Raw genomic sequence first — 22,941 nt, forward strand, 5'->3', positions numbered from 1 at the left:
GCATGTCGATGAAGAAAACAGTGGGTACCTTGCAAGTGCAGAATCTCTTGTTTCATCAGTGCAAAAATTCCTGATTTATTTCCTAGCATAGCAGGGGCATCGTCGGAACACACCGAACCAATAATTTGGATATCTAAGTCATAATTCACAAAGAAGTCCTTCACACACTGGAAGACATCTTTTTCTTTTGTGATTGTTTTCAGATCTTCACAGAACTGGAAATCTTCCATTATGACACCATCATGGACATATCTCACTAATGTGATGAGTTGACTGCAATTTGCAACATCAGTTGTTTTGAAATCATCCTCAATTTAAGTGGATCTACTAATAAATTTAAATTACCAGGTATGCGGAGCAAAGTACAATATGGGTATCTGCTTCTGTTTCTTGGTCACATCAGGAATTGGAAAGTCTTTAGTGAAAATTAAAATAATTTTAACTGCTAATTTTTTTCAAATTCACGAAAGCTTCATCAGTTCCTAATGTGTAGATTGTGTTTGTGCAGTCTTGCGGACAGCCTGTACCTAAATTTATAGAATATGTTCATGAAACTGAAAAACAATTGTATATTTTTACTCATTAAATCCAAATAGTAATGATACATTCAATATTCAGTATGCAACTGGTTTTCCAACAAAATATCATATTTTCATAGAAAACCAGAATTAACTGCATCAGGTTTGTCTGTTGAAACTCCAAGATTGCACAGTACCTGCTTAAAGTCAGGTGTTTACAATATTCAAATTTTTCATCCAATTGCATCAGCATCTCCTGACATTCAGCATATGTGAATGGAAAACAAAATGCAAAGTAGGTGGTTGCTCCACGATAGTCGAGAAAACGATGCATGAAGGAAAGAATAAACTGACTTTCAACCATCTGAATTGAAAGAAAAATTACAAGAAAACATAATAAGAAATAAGCACTGGCATTCTGTAAACAAGAATATCCAATACAAGAACTCAATTTGTACATCAAGAAGAAACAAGTCAATAAAAGGAAATAGTGATTCAATCAATCATGGCTGGCACAAACATATTCACTGACCTGACCCAACTCATCCCGAAGCTCTTGCCTTAGATTTGATTCAAGAAGAAGTGTTTAGTATAAAATAATACCATCATGCAAAGATATTTCTAATGTATTGACTTAATTAGAAAGTATTAACTCTTCTTTAAAACATTATTAAACTGGTTGGAGCTTGTGCTGAAATGTTAACACTGCTTCCCCCTTCACAAATGTGGCCTGACATGCTGAATATTTCTAGCTTTACGTATTTAAATTATATTAAATTCTTTCATTTGTTCATCAACTTCTCAACAATTAAAATTACAGTTGACGACAATCGGTAGTGACTGGTATGAACGTCAAGCTATATAATGAGTTACAGATTGCTTCATTCCGTCATGACATTTTAAATTTTAAAAAGTCTAAAATTTTCCCTCACTGTATCTTAGACAATTCTTCTTTCCCTCTTTTTATTTCTTTCTTCATATGTTTCTACCCACGATTTGTTAACCTTTCCTCAATTTTACCATCTTTGCTTAAATTGTATTGGCTCAGAGAAAAAAAACATCAATAGACCCTATTTTCACAAAGATCTCAGATGCTTTGTTATCTTAGCCTCACAATGCTACCACCAAAAGGTTATATAACATGGAACATGTCCTTTAGCCCAACTAGTCCATGCTGACCAATAGGTATTCTGGGCTAATCTCATTTACCTGCAGGATTAGCCTGCAATTGACCCATATTCCTCCAATCCCTCATATCCATAAATCTGTCCAAATATGTTTTGAATATTATTATTGTGCCTGCTTCTACAGTTTCCTCTGGCATCTAATTCCAGATGTGGACTATTCTCTGATTGAAAATAATTGCCTCTCAGGTCTGTCCCAAGTCTTTTCCTCTCATCTTGGGGTGGCACAGTTAGTTTAGCGGTTAGTGCACTGCTGCTACAGTGCCAGCGATTGAGACCAGGGCTCGAATTTTGCGCTGTTGTAAGAAGTTTGTACATTCTCCCTGTGACTGTGTGGGTTTTTCTTAGAGGCTCTGGTTTCCTCCCACTGTTCAAAAACATACAGGGGTTGTAGGTCAATCAGGTGTAATTGGGTGGCACAGGCTCATGGGCCGAAATGTCCTGTTACTGTGCTGCAGGTCTAAATTTAAAATTTAAACCGATGCCCTCCAGATATAGAATCATCTATTGCAGGATAAATAGGACTATTCACTTTATTCATGTCCCTCATGATTTTGTAAACCTCTTTATGATCACCCCACAGCTCCTTCACTCTTGGAGCTAGCCAATCCAACATCTCCCTATAACTCAACCCTTCAGTCCCAGTCACAGCCCAGTGAATTTTCATTGCACACTTTCAATTAATTGATACCCTTCCTAAGTTAGGGAATCAGAACTGGACACAGTATTTGACGTGTGGTCTCACCAATGCCTTATACAGGTAAATCATGACTTTCTCAGTTTTGTATGCTATATCCTGTCCAATGAAAACTAGCATACAGAATGTCTTCATCACCCGAGTGGCCCTTTCAAGGAACTATGCAGCTGTACCCCTAGGTCTCTCTATTCTACAACTCTCTCCAAGCCCCTACCATTCACCATACAAGTCTTGTCCTGGTTTAAATTACCAAAGGGAACTTTGTCATACTTGTCAGAGTTCATTCCATTTGCCATTACGTGACCTACCACTCAACTGACCTCGATCCTATGGTAAACATATATATCTTTCCTCACTGTCCATTACACCTTCAAGTTTCATATCATCTGCAAACTTACTAATCATGTACGTTGCTATCCAAATAATTAATACAGCTGAAAAAATAGCAGCGGTACCAGGGCCTTCCACAATTTCTTCTTAAGATATAAGGATCCACTTCATCAGGTCCTGGGGATTTGCTCTCTTTAATTTGCTTCAAGGCTGCTAAAAACACCTTCCATGGTAGTTCTAATATGATTCAGCATCTCACCACTTATTTCCTCTAATTCCTTAGCTTTCATAATCTCCTCCACAGTAAAGATTGTATTCATTCAAAATCACACCCATCATCTATGGCTCCACACAAAGACAGCCATGTTAATCTTAATTATCTCCCTCATCACCCTTTAATCTGAATAAACCTGGAGAATCTCTTGGTTCTCTCCTTTGTCCTGCCTGGCAGCTTTAGCTTACATCCTCTTTTTGCCCTCCTGATTTCCCTCAAGCATATCCTGCACTCAAGGGACTCACTTGATGCAGACTTCTTAAATCTGACATGCTCCTCCTTTTTCCTGACCAGAGTTTCAATGTCCAGCTGGCACTAGACAGTAAAATGAAATTAATTTCATTAATTTGAAGGTTTCAAAAAGGTCCAACCAATTATAGATACAAGAGACTGCAGCTGCTGCAGTCAGGAGCAAAAAGCAATCTGCTGTAGTAACTCAGCAGGTCAAGCAACACCAGTGGAAGAGAACTGTTGACATTTCAGGTCCAATCCTTTCGTCAGTGTTGATGAGGTTCCAACCCAAAACTTTGACAGTTCTTTTTTCTTCCATTTGTACAATACTTCCCGTGAATTCAATTTTTATCAATTGTAATTGCTTTGGTCAATACTGGTGTATTAAATTTGGTCTCAAATTTATATCTGCGAGGCTCATTCTTCTGAAGTATTTATACAAAAAAAAGGGAAAATTGTTTTGTCCGAGATAAACATCTACAAAGATGTTCAGATTCTCAACCTCATTAATGAAGGACAAAAAAAGCAAAATAGGACAAATATAAATAATCATATATGTATACACAAGATATCATTTAAAATGGGATACACACACACAATGTTAACATTAACAATATCAATGCCAGTTGCAATTTACAATTGTCAATTTTATACAAAAAGAAAAATTCCTTGTAGAGTTCAAGCTTTTTCCTCTCATTCCCTCCCCCCATACCCTCCACATTTAACACCTAATATTCAACCAACCACAATTGCACATAACACTTAGGACAGTCACAACAAAGGTATAAGTTATACATCAGGGGTTCGTTGGTTTATCGCGTCACGCAGGCAGAGCTCAGGCTGTTTATTCTCATGAATTTTCCGATTTGAAATGGAATGCCCCCCCCCCACCTCTTGCCAACTGCAGGCCTGATGGGGAGGGTGAGGCAGCAAGGCACAACATCCCTCCCTAATTGTGTTCCTATGGAATTTAGGTATGGTTGCCAAATTTTTATGAAAGTGTCATATTTATTTCTTAAATTGCAAGTGATTTTATACAGAGGAACACAGCTTTGCATTTCTATATTCAAGCATGCAACACTCAAGCAGGAGTTAGACTTCCAGGTAATCACAATGCACTTCCTGGCCACTGCTAATGTGATCATTACGAATTGAATTGAAATTTGGACAGGTTCATCGTGAGTCTTATGTCCACTATGTTTCCCAACAGAAATAACTCTAGGTTCTGTGGGAATTCTTTACCTATAATGTTTTCAAAGGTTTGACACAGTTCCACCCAGAAAGATTTCACCTTGGTACACGTCCAGGTTGTGCGCACAAAGGTTCCTGTCTCAATATTACATCTGAAGAATTGATCTAAAGTTCTGGCTTATACCTATTCAGTTTTTGCGGCATCAGGTATAGCAGGTGCAGGAAGTTGTATTGCACCAGCCTGTACTGCAAGTTAATAATTGCAGTCATACTGGTTCGAAACAGGTCAGACCAATTGATATTTCCCAAGTCCAATTCCCACCTCTACCTTGACTTATGAAGGCCTGGTCTCGGTCCTTCTGCCTGGAGCATGAAATACACTGCCGAAATAAACTTTTCATGCGTTCCTCCTTCAAATCAGAGATTCTATGTCACTGCACTCTGGTAGGGCCAAGTTGGATCAAACTTGTCCTGCCAAAAAGATCTTATCTGAAGGTAGCAGTAGAACATCTTATTTGATAGATTATATTTGTTCCTAAGTTGTTCAAATGACATTAATCGTCCCTACTTGTAACAGTCCTCTATGTACCTGATGCCATTACAACGCCAAGTGTCCAGGATCACGTTACCCACCATCAACGGTATTAGTTTATTTGAAGTCAGGGGTGCTTTTGGAGACAGCCTACTTTGATTCCTAAATATTGTTTGATCTTATTCCAGATATAAATTATTTCTCAGTATGGGGCTGCTTGTTTTTCCAGACAACAATTTAGTATCCCACTTATAAATAAAGTCGTCTACTACCTCAACTGGGCTGCCCAATAATATTTATTGAAGTCCAGCATTTATAATCTGCCCAGACTATAATCCCAGGTCAATTTTTCCATAGAAACCCTGGCCACCTTTCTGTTCCACAGAAATGTCCTGATTCACGAAAGCAAATTTTGGAAGAATCCCCAGGGCAATGCTACGGGCAATGTCTGGAAGAGGTACTGAAGCCTCAGCAACACATTCATTTTAACTAGCATTATGGGCAGAGACATCCACCTATTTAGATCCTCCTCGATTCTTCCCAGCAAAGGGTGTAACTCAGATAATATAAATTATTCAAGTTATGTCTATTCTAACTCCTAGGTATATGATCCCGTTTTGCAGCCACTTTAGATGACTATTTTCTTGACATTGACTATAATCCTCCTCAGTAAATGGCATGATTTTGCTCTTATCCCAATTGACCTTATACCCTGAGATCTTCCCATAGTCCTCCAGTGTACACCGCAGCTTGGATAACGAGTTTGTTAGTTTGTTGGGTATGTCAAATATATGAGTACATCACCAACAAGTAAATTGATTTTATGTTCTTCTTGGCCTGCTCTAAAACCTTTGATATCTGGATCATGGCGAATGGCTTCGGCCAGCAGTTCCATAGCCAGTACGAACAAAGCTGGAAATAGTAGGCACCCTTGTCTACTTCATCTTGTCAGTGGGAAGGCTGGAGAAATTTGTCTATGGGTCACAACTTTAGCTTGGATGTATGGTATAGTGACCTTATTCAATTTATAAAAGTTGGCCCTAGCCCAAATTTTCCCAGCACTTTGAATAAAAGTTCCACTCCAATCTGTCAAATGCCTTTTTCGCATCCAGGGCCACAGCCGGACCCCTCTACTTTCTGGTTTGTGCCAAATATATTATACTCCAACAGTCTGCCAATGTTATCCACTGCCTGTCTTTTTTGCACAAAGCCCGCTTGGTCTTTATTTACTAATTTCAGCATATGCTTCTCTGATCTATTTGCCAGAGCTTTGTCAAGTATTTTATAGTCCATGTTCATCAGCGAGATAGACCTATAAGAAAATAGCATTAGCGAATATTGTCTTTTTTTAGAATCGTCGTGAAGATTGCTGTCAAGAAAGATTTTGGGAGGGTATGGGTCTCCATTGCCTGGTCTACCACTTCCATATAGAGAGGCATCAATAAATCTTTAAATTCCTTATAAAACCTGGGTGGAAACCCATCCTCCCTGAAGACTTATTAGTCTGCAGCGAATTCAATGCTTTCCCTATTTCTTCTTCTGTGAAGGGAAATCCAGGCCCTCCTGTTCTTCTGGGTCTAAATTTGGTAGCTCTAATTTAGTCAGGAATTCATCAGTTTTATCAGGACCACCCCCCCCTCCCCCACACCGACCAATTCTGATTATATAAACCCTCATAAAATTCCTGAAAGGTCTCGTTAATCTCTTTTGTCTTGTACGAGATCCTGCCATTCCCCGTTTGTATTGCAATGATTGTCCTTGAGGCCTGCTCTATCTTCAGGTGCCAAGAGAGGACTTTATGGATTCTCTCACCCAATTCATAATATTTTTTGATGAACTCATTTTAATTATACCATCACTCCACAGAACAGTGAACCTGAATTTGCAAACACAGGAAATACAGTTTTGTATGGACCTTTTAACGCTTGTATTTCATGTATAATCTCAATATAAGAGATTATATCTCACTTTAACAGAAAATAACCTAGAATTCACCAATTTAATTTAGTAAGAGTACCTCTAATTTAACAGTTTCCATACCTCATAAGTTGGTCTATCTCGCACACGTTCCCAGCGTGGTCTTCCAGGTAAGGTCCTAACAAATGGTGCCATTCCTTGGGAGTATAATTTGCTTTGTTTATTCATATTCATAATATTAATTTTAATGACTTTACTTGGAATTCCTCCCTTCACACTGAAATAAAACCAGGACCTGAAGATAATCAAGACAAAGATAGGATTAAACACAACCAAGTTTTGGCATATATATTGAAAAAAATTAAAAAGTAATTTTTTACATAAAATGCGTCTTTAAGTTGAAAAGGTCTAATGAATGTTATAATGTAGGAAGTATCACCAAACATAACAAAGTTTGTGTTTTTATTGGATACACCACAAATAAATGCCACAATCAAGAAGATTATGTGCTATCAAAATGCTACTTTTAGGGAACAATAATGGAATTGCCAACTGATCAAAACAATCAATTAAATTAAATGTACTTGCAGCACAGTACAAGCCAATTCTGGCCATTGAAACCCATCTCACCCAATCAACCAAACAACCCCGTACAATTTTAGAGGTGGGAGGAAACCAGAGTCCCGGGGAAAACCCACTCAGGTCACTGGGAGAATAAGACTTTTCAGACAATGTCGGATTTGAACCAAGGTGGCTTGCGCTGTAAAAGTGTTGAGTTAACCATAAAGCTAGCTGTGCCACCCATTACATTCCAATTTCCCATGAATCCTTGACAGATCTAATCAGTATTTGATGAACTCCCCAGCAGTGGAAGCCTTAAGAATCATAGGTCCAAAGTCATTGAAGTTGATCCTTGGTTGCCTCAGTTTAGAGGAAAAAAATTGACAGTAAATGTCAATATTGCAAGTATCATCTACATTGAGCATTCCCGTTCTTGACTCTTTATTCCATTAAAAGTTATCTGTTTTCCATCCATGCCTCATAATGGAAAGCATCAGCCCTCAAGTTTACTCTCAACATGTGCTATTTCTATCTCCATCTCCAGGGAAAGCCTGTCAGCCAATAGGCTAACAAGAATGCTTTACTGTGTTAATAAGGTAAAAACTAATAACAGAGAACTTTATCAAAACCAGAATTGAATTATAATGAGTCTATGGAATAGATCATATTATCCTTAGAATGGTCTTTTTTGCAAAATTGAAACAAATCTTCATAGCAAACAAGAAGTGAGAATGAAACCAATTTTAAAAATTAAAACTTTGTGCAACAATCCACTTTAAGGAATGACACATTTTAAATGGTTTGGCATTTGAAATAATCATAATCCATAATTTTCACATTTAGTTCAAAATGTATCCAGAATTTCCTTTGATGCCTCTGTAGTACTTTTTGTTGAATAAACAGCCGTGGGTTGTCTAAACAGTCCAACAAGATCTTATATGCACACAACAAAACATTTCCAAAGATTTATCCACTGTATAAATTTTCGATAGTCAAATAAAATAAAATTAACACTGAAACAAATGTGATTTTTGCATAGGGTCTAATATTCTGAAAGCATTTTAGATCATTTTAAGTCAAACAAAACAAAAATTATCAGGGCGCTGTTATATCCTTGGATAAAGCATTTTGTTGCATTTGTATCAGTGACCACTGAGAAAAGAATCAGTCTCAAATATTCTCTTATCAAAAAGCTTTTATATCCTCAAATTATATTGATTACCTTTTGCTACACAATTTGAATTTCTAGTCAATAGCTTGTGAAATGCATTGCTCATTATGAGTGTCAATTTAGAAAAGGGAATGGAATCAAGCAAAGATTGCACACCAATTTAAACTACTGGAATCCTAAATTGAAAAAAAAAACAAATATTTATTATTTTCTGAACTGCTGAGGTGAGTGATATATGTACATATTGGAGAGGGTTATTTTCTGAATAAGAAGATGGATAGTGAAGATATAAAGGCAGGTAACAAAGAGTTAATTTTGAATTTCTACATGAATAAAGACAATAAAAGTTGCTTTTCTCCCTGGTCTTTTGTCAATTAACAATCAAAGTTTTTACAAAAACAAGCAAGACAGATAAAAATAGGTGGGGTGGGGAGAAACACAGAAAACAATACAAGCTGTCTCCTTGACCACTGAAAGAAAGATTTGGAGCCAGCTAGTCAATGGAATGCAATAAAAACAGGGAGTAGGAATTAATCTTACTGCAGTGAACAATCAGTACTGAGAGTGTTAAACAAATCAGAAACCACTGAAGTATCTTGTGAGGAATGTACGGTAGAGGTAGAGCCAACAAAACACAGAGACCGTGATCTCAATGATTATTGATCACAACTTCACTATTACCTGATCAATTCTATGCCAATAAAAGAACGTACATTGGGTGAAAATATTGTAAAACAATGTACCATGCCTCTAATTATGCATACCCTAAGTATGACATCTCTAGAAAATAAGGGAGAAAGTGTAACCACTTTATCCCATTGCAAGATCTGTAAAGATCTGTACAAGATCAATCAAAATAAATTTGTTTCTTTTTATACTGAAAAAATTGTGAATGGAAGTAAACTGTTGTTTCACAGATTATTCCATGTCTGGTTGGAGACTTATCTTTCTTCTTCTTCAGGAGGCATTGCACCATATGATACACTCCAAGAAAAACTGAAAAGATGGAATAAATACATGTTGACGTTTTGAGCTGCAGAAAGTGTGAGTGATGAAAAGAAAAAAAACTGATAGTGTTCAAAGTTTCCCCAGTGACAATCATTTCAAAGACCTGCAGTTGGAGAAAAAAACAATTGAATGAAACACAGTGAAAGAGGAGAAATGCAGTGACCTCTGAAAAAATAAGAAAGGAGTGAATACTTTAAAATGAATTCAATTTTGTTACAGTAGTTTCTCCATACCGAGGCTGAGATACTAATCCTTGTGCTTGGTTAGGCATTATTTAAAGCAATGTAGAATGTCAAAGACAGAAGTCAGACTGGGAGTGAGATAGAGAATTAAAGCCAACAGGAAACTCAGGATTGCCTTTGCAGACTGAACAGAGATGATCTGCAAAGTGGTCATCAAAACTGTGGTTAGTTCCACCAGTGTAAAGACCCATATTGCAAACAAAATGAAAGCAACTGTTTCCATGACAACTTAGGTTGGTACTTTTGACAGACTTTTACTTGGTTTTCTTTTTTTCATCTCTATTTCCTTCTGCAACTCAACACACTTCTTTTGTCACTTCATCAATATTGAAGGGCCATAAACTCAAAATGTCTACTCCATTTTTGTCCCCATGTTGCTTGACCTGCCAGCTTCAAGGATATTTCAGTTTTGTTTTTCATATCCAGCAATTTTCTTTGCTCCAGTTATGGCAAAAAAAATTTGTTATGGTCCTCCACTCTTATTAATTTTTTTAAAGCAGAGACAGAAAACGGCCCTCTCCCATCACTCTTATTAGACATGATGGATGCTGTCGTCCCTCTATTTTTGGTTTGAAACATATTTTTCCCCAAACCAGAAATGTCTCTTCACTAACAAGCTCAATAGTTGCTCCTGGCCAATCATCATAGTGAATGTCCAGGGTAGGGTGAGCTCTGCAGTCAATCAAAGGAGAAGGATATAAAACTGTCAATAAGCACAGAAGAAACCTGACTTCTCCATGGCTGTGCTAGGAATGTCTAGGGATGAAGTACCCAAAGGGTCAGTGAGGATTATTTGCTTGTGAAGCCTGGTGATGAACAAGTCAAACTAACTTCCTGGAACCAAGATGAAGGAGTGGGGCTGCACCTCAATTGTTATGATAAGTGCAGGCTATTGTTTGGCACTGGCATCACTTATTCTAAATGCTGAATGTCCTAAGTCCTTTGGTCTCAGTACCTTCCAAATTATGTGAAGGACATTTTTATTATCCCTCTCTTTATCTGCTGCATAGCACTTCCCAGCCTGTAGATTTCACTTTGGAAAGAATAGCCAGCCATAAATGTTCAGCTTGTTTTTACAGAGAAATCTCTGGTTTGAGGATAGCTCTGTAGTCAAACAATGAGAAGGAGGAGAGAATGACATCTACCACATCCATTCATTCTGGCCGCTTTGTCAAAGCAATAATGGTTGATTCTTTTCCCCATATAGATCTTCAAGAGACAACTTGAAGATTGTCTTCAACTTGAAGGTTGATAAAGTCCCTAGTAATGACTCTCGCTCATAATGCCAGTTATGATACAGCTCCAAAACCCAGCTCAGCACTAATTGGCTGCACCACATGCCCTAGCATGTACAACACCAGCAATCTCTTGATATTAAGGCAATCAAATTCAGCATCAGCACCAGGTTCCCCCACAGCAGTAGGGAGAGCAGGGGTTTGCATCAATTTTCAGTACCCAGGTTCCACCATAGCAGTGCCAACTCTCATTGTGTAATGCTAATAATGACCACTTTTTCCAATGATTTCATATATACTCTTATTTCTGAGAATGCGTCCGCATCAATAAAACCTTCTGCTTAAAATCCTATTTTAATTTCCCTGTCATTATAAGCTACAGGGTTGATATCAGATTTACCTTGTCATACAATATTTTCTTCATGCTTCCTTTAAACATTTGTAAATCTTTAACAGAAAGAAACTTTATTCTGGTGACGTAAAAAACATGCAAATTTACCTATTACTATTCTCAAACTCTGTTCCTGCACAATCTGGTTTGGTCCACACATTAAATTCATAATCTGGAATGGATATGGCATTCCCAAAGTTTCCAGATGTTCCGTTACCACTAGGAGTTGATTCCTCTGCTCCTTCAGGACGTTCCACCTTTTCAACTCGAGCAATATTTCCAGAATCAAACATGGAACTGAAAAGCAAACCACCACAACTAATTTCCATCTTTGTGGCAAGAGAGATCGTTTCAAGACATCTGACATTCTTTTTTGTACTGTCGAGAGGAGAGTTGTCTCTTGAAGATCTATATGGGGAAAAGAATCAACCATTATTAATTGAATCAAGGCCAACTAACATAAAAGCAGATGAAAAGAGTTGTATAAAATTAAGTATCCAGATTTTTCAGAATCAAATTCTGATTAATCCTTGACACCCAAAATTTTCATTTTTTCTTGTACTCAGAATACTGTACCCAAATGATTGAATCATGTGCATGAATCATGAACACAGTGCCCTCCATAAGGTTTGAGACAAAGATACTTTTTTCCTTTATTTTCCTCTTTGTATCTCAGTTTTAAATTTGTAATCAAACAATTCAAATGTAATTAAAGTGTACATTCCAGATTTTATTCAAGGTTATTTGTATACATTTTGATTTGACCATGTAGAGATTACAGCACTTTTTATACATAATTTCAGGGCACCATAAGATTTGGGACATTTGGCTTCATAGGTGTTTATGAGTACTTAGGAATGTTTAATCGCTTCATTTGTGCAGGTTATAAGAGACAAAGGCTTGCTTCAAAGTTTTTGATCACCTTTGAGTCTGTAGTTCCCATTTTTTTACATGAGGACCAGAATTGTGCCAATGAAAGTCAAAGAAGCCATTAAGAGGATGAAAAAACAGGATGCAAACAATAGCAAAGGTGGTATGCTTTGGATCTTGGGCAGTTCTTTATGTCTCCACACTTTGCTCTTGCCATCACTCTGAGGGTCTCATATGTCCACAAGATCCTTTTCCAGAATTCTGCAGGCTATTTTAAATACTTCTTGGCAAACTGTAATCTGACCATCCTTTCTGTGGCTTGGCATCTTGCAGTGTAGCCTCTGTATTTCTCTTCATGAAGTGTTTTGAGGACAGAAATCATTGGCACATCCACACCTGCCTCATGAAAAGTCTTTCTGATCTGTTGGACATACATTTGGGGATTTTTCTACATTATGATGTGCATTCTTCTGTTATCAGCAGTGGAGGTCTTCCTTGGAATATCAGTCCCTTTGCAATTACTGACCTCACCAGTACATTCTTCCCAATGATGTTCCAAACTGTTGATTTTGGTAATCCTCTGGTTTGTGTGATGTCCCTTACTGTTGTTTTCTTGTTTTTTAGCCTCACATTGCCTTATTTGACTTTCATTGGCACAACTCAAATAACTGAGCAAAACAACATGAAATCAAATGCAAAAGAAATTCACAGTCATACTTCTCCTTAATCCCATACTACCTCCTTCCCCCCCCCATTCTATTTTGTTGATAACCTTCACTGATTACCAACAAACCCCTCATACAACAGGTTGTGCCACCATCACCCATCAACTCCTTTGCCCGACTCCTGAGCTCACCAGGAAAAACTACTATTACAACTTTTCATTTGTTTGGTCTAACCTCTTTCTCAACTTCTGTATTTATACAATTTAGATAACATTAAGAAGTCCAAGGCATGTCTATATCCCCCATGGGTCAAATTTGTTACTTATTAAAACTACTGCAGGCAGTCCCTTGACCAGACTTTACATTCCTGTCATGCTCCCCAACATGGATAAGTCCAGGCGATCCCCTGACCAGACTTTACATTCCCGTCGTGCTCCCCAACATGGATAAGTCCAAAAGGTCCCCTGACCAGACTTTACATTCCCGTCGTGCTCCCCAACATGGACAAGACTGTGAGATATTTCTGGGCTTTATCTGGATCTGTAAAACATTTCTTTGCTCCTTCTGGCAATGATATTTTCAGGGTGGCCGGGTACCTGAACACACATTCATATTTCTTCTGCTTGAACAGTCTCTTACCCAGTTCAAATGCCTTCAGGAGTGCCGAGTTAATACCTGGGTAGAAAAAGATTTTGTTCCCCTCTAACTTTAGAGGGGATCCCCTTTCCTTTGCCCCAATCGCTGCCGCTCCTAATATTTTCTTTCTGACCTGGTACCACATAGCCTCACCAGAACACAGCGTGGCCTTTGTCCAGGGCCAGGTTTGGGGAAAAGGGACCTGTGTGCTCTCTCCACCTCTATTCTTTCACCCAGTATCTCCTTACCCAACACCTCAGGGATCCATGTTTGAAAGAAGCGCACTGGGTTCTGACCTTCCACCCCTTCCCTTAGCCCGACTATTTTAATATTGTTCCTCCTGCTATAATTCTCGAGGGCATCCAGCTTCTTCCAGATGCTCTCCCTTTCATTTATTAACTTTTCCATTTTAATGGACATAATATGGATATCATCTTCATTCTTATTTATTCATTCTTCTGCCTCGGTCACCCTGCCCATTAGCCCAGATAAGGTGCTCTGGACCCTGTCCAGTTTTCCCCCCATGTCCTGGGTGTTTTTGTCAATGGCTAGGAAGATCCTGGCCTCCATCTGCTCTAGCTTGTTAATTACATCCTGCATGGAGGGCTCTGAGCCTCCCAGCTTACTTTTCCTTAACAGACCTTTTCCCCTGGGGCTCATAGCTTCACAGGGTCTCCTCTGGCCGTTGGACTCCTCTTCCTCCAGACAGCTGGACCCCTCTTCACTGCTGCCTCCTCTGATCCAGCGCTGGACTCACAGGCTGATCTGCTTTCTCTGAAATCGCTTGCTGTTGGGACTCCCACTGAGACTTGTAGTTTGACTTTTGGCCTGCTGCCAGGGCAGAGGTAAGTTTCACTCCCTCCCTTGGTCCCGGCAGCAATGCTAGTTTCTTGCAACTTCCTCTTTTGTCAGGCAGGTCCATTCCCCACAGGGGTTGCCGCTGCTGCCCCCCACCCAATGCTGACGCTGACCACTCGGGTCTCGCACCCTCCACGAGTGCACCTGACTTCACGGTCCTGCTGTGGGAGGGGGTAGCCCTTTACTTCTCTCCAGGGACTTCCAGAGGGATTTCCCTCCATACCTTCCGGGCATTGACGCTGGATTTGTCCAGGACCTGTTTTCCCCGTCTGGCGAGTTCCTCCTTTGGAGCTGCGTTTCCCATTTCTGGCCCTGGGGCGGTCCCGCCATTTTCCTCACCACAAGGCATTCCAGGCTTGCCCTCTCGCCTCGGTGGTGATTCTTTTGCACTCTTGCTTGCAGACTTGCTTTTTTTTGTCATGTTGCGTTAAAAAAAATTATTCTCACATTCTTTTTTGGCATTTTGGACTGGTCAGTTGAGGTTTTGACCATGTTTATAATCAAAAATCCTGGGAGCTCTTGGAATCCACCTCCTCTTACTCTCCCCACATCATGTGACCTCTCATCAACTAGCTTCTTACATTATTCCCATTTATTTTCCTCCCTCCCCACCCACCTTCTTTCCCATGTGTATTTACCTATCACCTACTAGCTCATGCCCTTCCCCCTCCTCCACCCCCACCCTTTTATTCTGGCTTCTGTACTCTTTCCTCCCAGTCCTGATGAGGTGTTTTGGCCTGAAACATTGTCTATTGCCTTGACCCTCTAATTTCAGAGTTACTGTCAAGAGTCCATACATGACATCACATACCTGATTCTTTTTCTGCAAGCCAGGCAGAATTTCTATTATCAGTCTGTAAACTGTACTCACAGGAAGAAAGAACTGTAAATAAAATGCACAAATGTAGATGCAGGTAAAAATAAACAGTAAAAAATAATGAGCAAAATACGTCCTTAAATGTGTCTCTGCATGAGTCTATTGTTCAGCAGTCTGATATTGAGGGTAGCAACTATTCCTAAACCTGGTGTATGAGTTGTGTGGCATGTGCACATCCTTCCTCCACTTTGAGGGTTACTCCAGTTTTCCTGCACTTAAAGTCTTTCTTGTTTGCCTTAATAGAACTTTGACTGTTTCCCCAATAATAGCTCTAAATACTGTGAATAGAAAGCGTGTGGGAAACGAGCTTTCAAAGAGTGATCAAAACATATTATCTTTAAGTTTATTTTTTCCCCAACAGTGACTACTAAACGTGTGTCATTTAAAATACTCAACACAATACGTTAAAGTACCTATAATACCAAATACCTAGTCAACACATTTTCAAATATCTTTCTTGCAAGTAACAGTTTTTAACTCTGCACTAAAAAATATCAAGGTATTAAGAGCATGGGGCCAACTTGCATATCAAAGTCTTTTTCCAGGAATTATAAATGCACTGAAGGCACAGTAAAACTCCAATTTACTGACCAAATTATGAAGTATGCCGCAATCCCTTCAATTCTACTGTTTTTAATACCTTCCATAATATCCTTGGTTCCAAAACTGATGGGTGAAAATAAAGAACTCTTTCTATTCCAATGAAATCAGATTCAGATTTATCATCAGAGTACATAAATGACATCACATACAGCCCTCAGATTCTTTTTTCTGCAGGCAAGGCAGAATTACCATGATTCAATTTATTGTTAATTTAATAAAGCAGTATCATATTACATAAAATTGTTTTTGCCTGCTGTAAGGCAGACAGATTCACCATCAGCAGAAATTGCCTGAAACGCCTCCTTACAGTCAGAAGAAGAGAAGCAAGAGACACCGAGTGTCCGTGGATTCGCCTCCAGAGCATTCACAGCCACAGTCTAGTTCAAACCATTGGCAATCTGAGCTTCAGATCCCAACCTCCGACATGGTCAGAAACCTTTCAGCGCCTTCGCCACCCCCTTGCATCCCAGTTCCGATATCTAGTAGATACCTGATACACTTATTGGTAGTGCAAAAGAAATGTACACAGTGTATACATTTAAACAACTATAAATAGATAACAAATGTAAACAAACTCTGCAATTCAGAGAGAATAAAAAAATTAATAAAGTGCACAAGTGAGAGTCCTTAAATGAGTCCCTGATTGAGTTCATTGTTAAGGAACCTGATGTCAGAGGTTCAGCAGTTGTTCCTAAAACTAGTGGTGCAAGCCTAGTGGCACCTTTCCCTCTTTCCTGATGGCAGCAGCATGTTCAGAGCATGTGCTAGGTGGTGTGGATCCTTGATGATTGCTGCTGCTCTCCAATGGCAGTGTTCCCTATAGATGTTCTTGACAGTGGGGAGGGTCTCGCCTGTCATGTCCTGGGATGCGTCCACTACCTTTTGGAGGGCTTGACCCTCAGGACTATTGGTCTCCCCATACCAGACCATGAAGCAAGCAGTCAGCACACTTTCCACCTGCATCTGTAGAAATTTGCTATAGTTTCTGTTGTCATACCAAATTTCCACAAACTCCTGAGGAAGTTGAGATGGTGACATGTTTTCTTCATGATGCCATTTGTGCAATGGGTCCAGGAAAGATTTTCCAAGATAGTGACTCCCAAGAACAAATTTGCTCACCCTCTCCACCTCTGATCCTCACCCCCCCCCCACCCACCCCCTACCCCCGCATGATCACTGGATTGTATACCTCTGGTTCTCCCTTCCTGAAATCAACAATCAGCTCCTTAGTTTTGGTGATATTGGTGCACCATTCAGCCAAGTTTTCAATCTCCCTCCTGTATGCCAACTCATCACCTTTCTTTCTAAAACCCACTATCGTGATATCGTCGGCAAATGTGCATATGATGTAATTGTCATACCTAGCCACACAGTCATAGGTCTAAAGTGAGTAGAGAAGGGGACTAAGAACGCAGCCCTGAAGTGCTCCAGTACTAATGGATGTTCTTACCAATCCTCAATGAAATTCTAATCTTTTAGGTAAAATACCTCAAGGACAACTCCAATTTGGAAATCACATTTATCCAGTAAAACATCATAAATTACCTCACAGATGTATTATCAAAGAAAATTTGACACAAATAAAATTTTGGGGGCAGATGACTGAAAAGCTGGATTAAATATATACCTTCCAAGTGCATTCCAAAATGCAACACAAGGGCAGATATTTTTAAAAATGTACGTCAAAGCACACTTCTTTAAATTTTTGAGTAAGATACCAGAGATTAATATGATGCTAATGTTTTGGGACATTATTGTGGTGCCTATACCGGTTTCCTGATAGCAGCAGCAAGAACAAATCATGTCCTGGTTGGTGTGGATCCTTGATTATTGCTGCTGCTCTTTGACGGCAGCGTTACATGTAGATTTTCTCGATGGTGGGGAGAGTTTTACTTGTGATGTACTGGGCTGTGTCCACTACCTTTTGCAGGACTTTCCGCTCAGAGGCATTGGTGCTCCCATACTAGGCCATAATACAGCTGGTCAGCACACTTTCTAATTCAAGAAGTTTGCCAAGATTTTCGATGTCATACCAAACCTCCGCAAACTCCTGAGGAGGTAGAGGCACTGACGTGTTTTCTTCACATTGATATTAGTGTGTTGGGTCTGAAAGGAACTCTGAGATTGTGACTCAGGAATTTAAATTTGTTCACCATCTCCACCTCTGATCCCCACTGATCCTGGATCATTCACCTTGAGTTTCTCCTCCTCAAGTCCACAATCAGTGCCTTGATTTTGGTGACATTGAATGCAAAGTTGTTGTTAGTACTCATTCAGTTAAGATCTCAATCTCACTCCTGTATGCTGACTCATTGCCCTTTTATACAACCCAATACCAGCAAATTTATAAATGGTGTTGTTGTCATACTAAGCCACATAATCATAGATTTAAAGCAAGTAGAGCAGGACTAAGAATGCAGCCCTGATGTGCTCCGGTACTCATGGAGATTATGGAGAAGATATTCTTACCAGTCCTAACTGATTGTGGTCTGGAGATGAGGAAATCTCGGATCCAATTACCCAGTGGGGTATTGAGGCTCAGGTCTTGGAGTTTGCTGATTAGTTTTGAGGGGATGATGTTTTTCAGGCAATGAGGTTTTAAGGGGTAGCGTGGTTGGCGTAGCAGTTAGAACAATGCCATTACACCAACAGCAATCTGGACGGGGGTTTGAATCCCACGCTGTCAGGTTTGTACATTCTCCCCGTGTCTACGTGGGTTTCCTCTGGGGGCTCCAGTTTCCTTCCATCATTCGAAATGTACCAGGGTTTGTAGGTTAATTGGGTATAATTGGGTGGCTCTGGCTCGTGGACATAAATAGTCTGTTTCTGTACTGTATGTCTAATTTTTTTTTAAATTAAAATGTAAAAAAATTTAAAATTTCAACGTATAAATATCTAAATGGTGATGAAAGACGAAAGAGCATCCTGACATATGCGTGATCCCCTACCTGTAATTTAACTATTCCAAGACAGAGGCTGAAGCACAACTTCATCCTGATTCGATGAAAAATAAATCATGCTTGATAAATTAACTGGAGCTTTTTAAGGATCGAACAAGCAAACTCAGAGAGAAACCTGCAGTATGGTGTATTTGAATTTTCAAAAGGCATGTGACAAGCTTCCAGGTATAAGACTGATGCATAAAAGCTCATGGGAATTGTGAATTGTGTAAGCATTATCTGATGATTATCCATAGAATAGAACATTAACTCATAAAAAATGTTTTTCATTCAGTAAGAATACAACATAGAGCGTTACTCAGATCCGTTTTTGGTTCACAGTTATTTACAATTTATATGAATGATATGCAAGAGAAGGCAGACAATGAAGTATCTGAGTTTGCCAATGACACAAAAAGTTGGGAGGGCATGATGTGATGAGGATGTTTGGTTTCTGCAAAAGAATATTCATCAATTGAATCATTGGGCAAAAACTTGGAAAACAAAGTTTAAAATGGAACAGAATAATGTCATGCACTTTGGTAACAGACTATTTTCTAAATGGATAAAAATTGCAGAAGCAAATTAATGAGGAATTCAGGTGTGCAGAAAGTCATACCCTTTGAATAAAGATTTACATTCTTACTCAAATATCAAATTAAACAACTTGCAAACAAAAGAAAGTGACAGATGTATAATTACAGTAAAACCCGGGTATCTGACACCTATAGGGATTGGTAAATGCCAGATAAGTGAGACTCACTCTAATAATGCTATTACACCTGCATTAAAAAGAAACAGTTTAAAAGTTAAAAAGACTACATTGTACTTACACTGAACAAACTTCACTTGCATGAATATAAAACTTGCATGAATATAAAGTATTTTACTTTATTTTCAGTCACATTCTTTGAAAACAATTAACTGATACTGCAAGTTCCACATAGCTGCCCAAAAGATGAACAATTACATAATAATTAAACCCCCTCCCCATCTATAGATAAAGTCTTACTAATATACTTAATAATATATTAATAAAGATTCTTACTAAACAGGGATAAGTAGATACTTTAAGAGAGTCATCCCAATGGTGAATGGTGTCAACCAACTCTTCATCCTTGCTGAGGCCATTCTATTCAAACATAGCTTAATTCAAACTTTATTCAAGCAGCTGCTATGAGCAAAGCTCAGCCAAGGCAATCCACTACCTGAATATTTCCTCCCATCTGTATCAAAGCTTTATGTGTAACTACAGAGAACATTTACTTTTACAATTTTAAACCTTTATTTAAATTGGTATTTATTCTTATTTATTTATTTTCCTCAAAATTTTTTTGCTGGTTGCTTGAATTCTGGATAATGAGTTTTACTGTACAGTTCAATGCTTTTCTTTTCACTTTCTTTCAAACAAAAGTAGCTCTCTTCTCTCTGGCACTAATCCTGAAGATTAAAAAGTGATGATCAAATACTCCTAAATTTCCTCTCATGCTTATTTGGATACCTTTAGTATATTTCACTCATGTCTAGCGATTAATCTTTTGCTGTGCTTTTTGCATCCAATATTTCACTCATCTTCCTTGCAACAGCAACTTTGTTGTCACTTTTTTGAAGACAAACACAAAGAACTCTTTTAAGTATCTTTGCCATTACCTTGGTCATTCTCTAAGTATTAATTTTCAAACTAATTAAGCAATAATTTTTGTAACTTATTTTTGGGTTTTTACTTTCCAATAGTTTTTTTTTTCCAGGTCCTCTTTGTGTTTTTCAAATTTACATTTCAACAATTTCTGTATTCTTGCATAATGTCTGCAGTATTAAATTCTTGGTGTTCAGTGTGAATTCCCTTTTTTTTGCCTTATCTTATCTGCCATGTACTTCAACAGGGGATGGTAGCCCCAAAGTTTTCCATTTTAACAAGATTTATCCAAAAGCTACTTCATGAATGCCAAGGAACATGTAGTGGTAGCTAATACTTGCCTTCAGGATCACTTGCAATTAAGCCTGCAAAAATGTAGTTTGAGTCCTAGATACCTTTAATTAATCTTCAATACAATTCAATGGACAAAAACCAGTAAATAAGACACTGATTTTTCTCTATTTTTAGCATTAGATGATGGTCTTTCAATCATGAAATGCAGATTAAATTTGTAATTGTGTTAATCGTCTCTCGACTCTTCCCTTATTAATATTTGCTCAACTCAGTCATGGTTATTGATGCAACAACAGTATTTGACAGAAATTACGTACTAATGGATAGTAATTATCAGTGTCCAATATTAATGGCAGTGTTATCCCTAAAAAGCTACTACAAAGCAACAGTAATTGCCAGTACCAGTCACATCCACATTGATGTTACATAGACCCAATTGCTGACATTTACTTTGGCAGCATTAGATGTCAACCAGTGATTTCACAGGACCACCATGTGCTGTGCTACTCTTTATCATTAAAATACAAAATTGCTGGAGAACTCAGCAGGTCTTGCAGCGTCCATAGATACAAAGATACATGAACAAAACTTTGGACCTCAGCTATTCTTCAACACATGATCAAAAAGCAGGTAGGTGCCTGAGTAAAAAGGCTGGGGGATAAGGGAAGAAAGGGCAGGGAGAGGAGCACAGGCCAAGTTCAAGTTTATTTATCATCTGATTGTAACAGTACAACCCAACAAAACAGTGTTTTACAGTTCACGGTGCAAAAACAGTATACACACATATAGAAATAACACAAATAAAGACAAATAAACATATACACCAAATCTATATACGTCTTATAGACAAACAGTGCCCTCCATAATGTTTGGGACAGACTCTATTTCCTTTATTTGCCCGTGCTCCTCACTTATCAATTTGTAATCAAACAATTCACATGTAATTAAAGTGCACATTACAGATTTTAAGGTTATTTGTATAGATTTTGGTTTGACCATGTAGAGATTACAGCAATTTTTTTTTAAAACACAGTCCCCTCATTTCAGGACACCATAATATTTGAGACATTTAGCTTTACAGGTGTTGTGAGCACTCAGGTACGTTTAATTGCTTCTTTGGTGCAGGTATAAGAGAGTGAGGCTTGCTTCGAAGCTTTTGATCAACTTTGGAGTCTGTAGTTTCCATTTTTCAACAGAAGCAGAGCTGTCCCAAGCAAGCCATTATGAGGCTGAAAAACAAGAAAACAGTAAGAGACATTGCCCAAATTTTAGGATTACCAAAATCAAATGTTTGGAATGTGGTGGCGCACATCCTCATGGCAAACCATTTGTATCGCCATGTGGCGGGGCAGCCATGGGAAATTGGGTCGTCAGAGGTTTCTCTGACCAGGAGCCAGCCGATCGAAAGCCACTCCCAAGACTAAGCCAGAGGAGGGCCAGTAGACCTGGTGTTTCTACCACCAGCGCTGGGGAGCACAAGCCCATAAATGCCGCCAGCCCTGAGGATTTCAGGGAAATGACCAGGCCAGCCGCCGATGATGGCTGCGACAGCTGGCCACACAAACAGCCTCCTTCATGTGAGGAACAGATCCACAGGCCACCGATTCCTGGTGGACACAGGGGCTGAGCTCAGTGTCCTTCCCCCCACAGCATTAGAGACTTGCACCCGATCTTGAGGTCCAACCCTGCGGGCGGCCAACGGCTCCACCATCAGGACCTATGGCACCCGCAGGGCACAGATCCAGATTGGGGAGGAGAAGATTCTCTGGAGGTTCATCCTAGCCTCCATAGGCACTGCTTTGTTAGGGGCAGACTTCCTCAGAGCTTACGGCCTACTGGTTGACATGAAGGACAAAAGGCTGGTCAACGCCCGAACGTTCCATTCCACCCGACTGGACATAGCAGAAGCCCGCAAGCCCGAAATCACCGCCGTAGCCGCCACCAGGGACAAGTTCGATGAAATCCTCCACGAATTCCCTGCCATCTTAGAGCCATGGTTCAATGCCGCCTTGCCCCAGCATGGGGTCTTCCACCACATAGGGCCCCCCGATGCATACTAGACCCAGAGGGCTGCTGCCCAA

The 22,941-nt window shown here is 39.2% G+C and overlaps 1 protein-coding gene across 11 annotated transcripts in view; it reads right to left on the reverse strand.

The window, feature by feature from the left end:
* The window catches only part of agbl5 (AGBL carboxypeptidase 5), a 167,014-nt gene that overhangs the window by 124,750 nt on the left and 19,323 nt on the right, over positions 1–22,941 (reverse strand). For 8 of the 11 annotated variants that reach the window (XR_011340474.1, XM_069886500.1, XM_069886502.1 and 5 more), the window contains exons 2-4: positions 11,591–11,890; positions 6,998–7,169; positions 716–882 (exon numbers count right to left, since the gene is read on the reverse strand). The exons of 1 other annotated variant lie outside the window; for it this stretch is intronic. Coding sequence is in view for 9 of the 10 variants with exons in the window: in XM_069886500.1 (XP_069742601.1) it covers positions 716–882; positions 6,998–7,169; positions 11,591–11,811 (560 nt within the window). In the remaining variant the exon portion in view is untranslated. Of the gene's footprint in view, positions 1–715; positions 883–6,997; positions 7,170–11,590; positions 11,891–15,322; positions 15,395–22,941 lie in introns of all 11 variants that reach the window. 2 more of the 11 variants (XM_069886501.1, XM_069886503.1) reach the window with 2 other exon arrangements.

Source organism: Narcine bancroftii, chromosome 6, assembly GCF_036971445.1.
Source record: "Narcine bancroftii isolate sNarBan1 chromosome 6, sNarBan1.hap1, whole genome shotgun sequence".
Taxonomy (NCBI): domain Eukaryota; kingdom Metazoa; phylum Chordata; class Chondrichthyes; order Torpediniformes; family Narcinidae; genus Narcine; species Narcine bancroftii.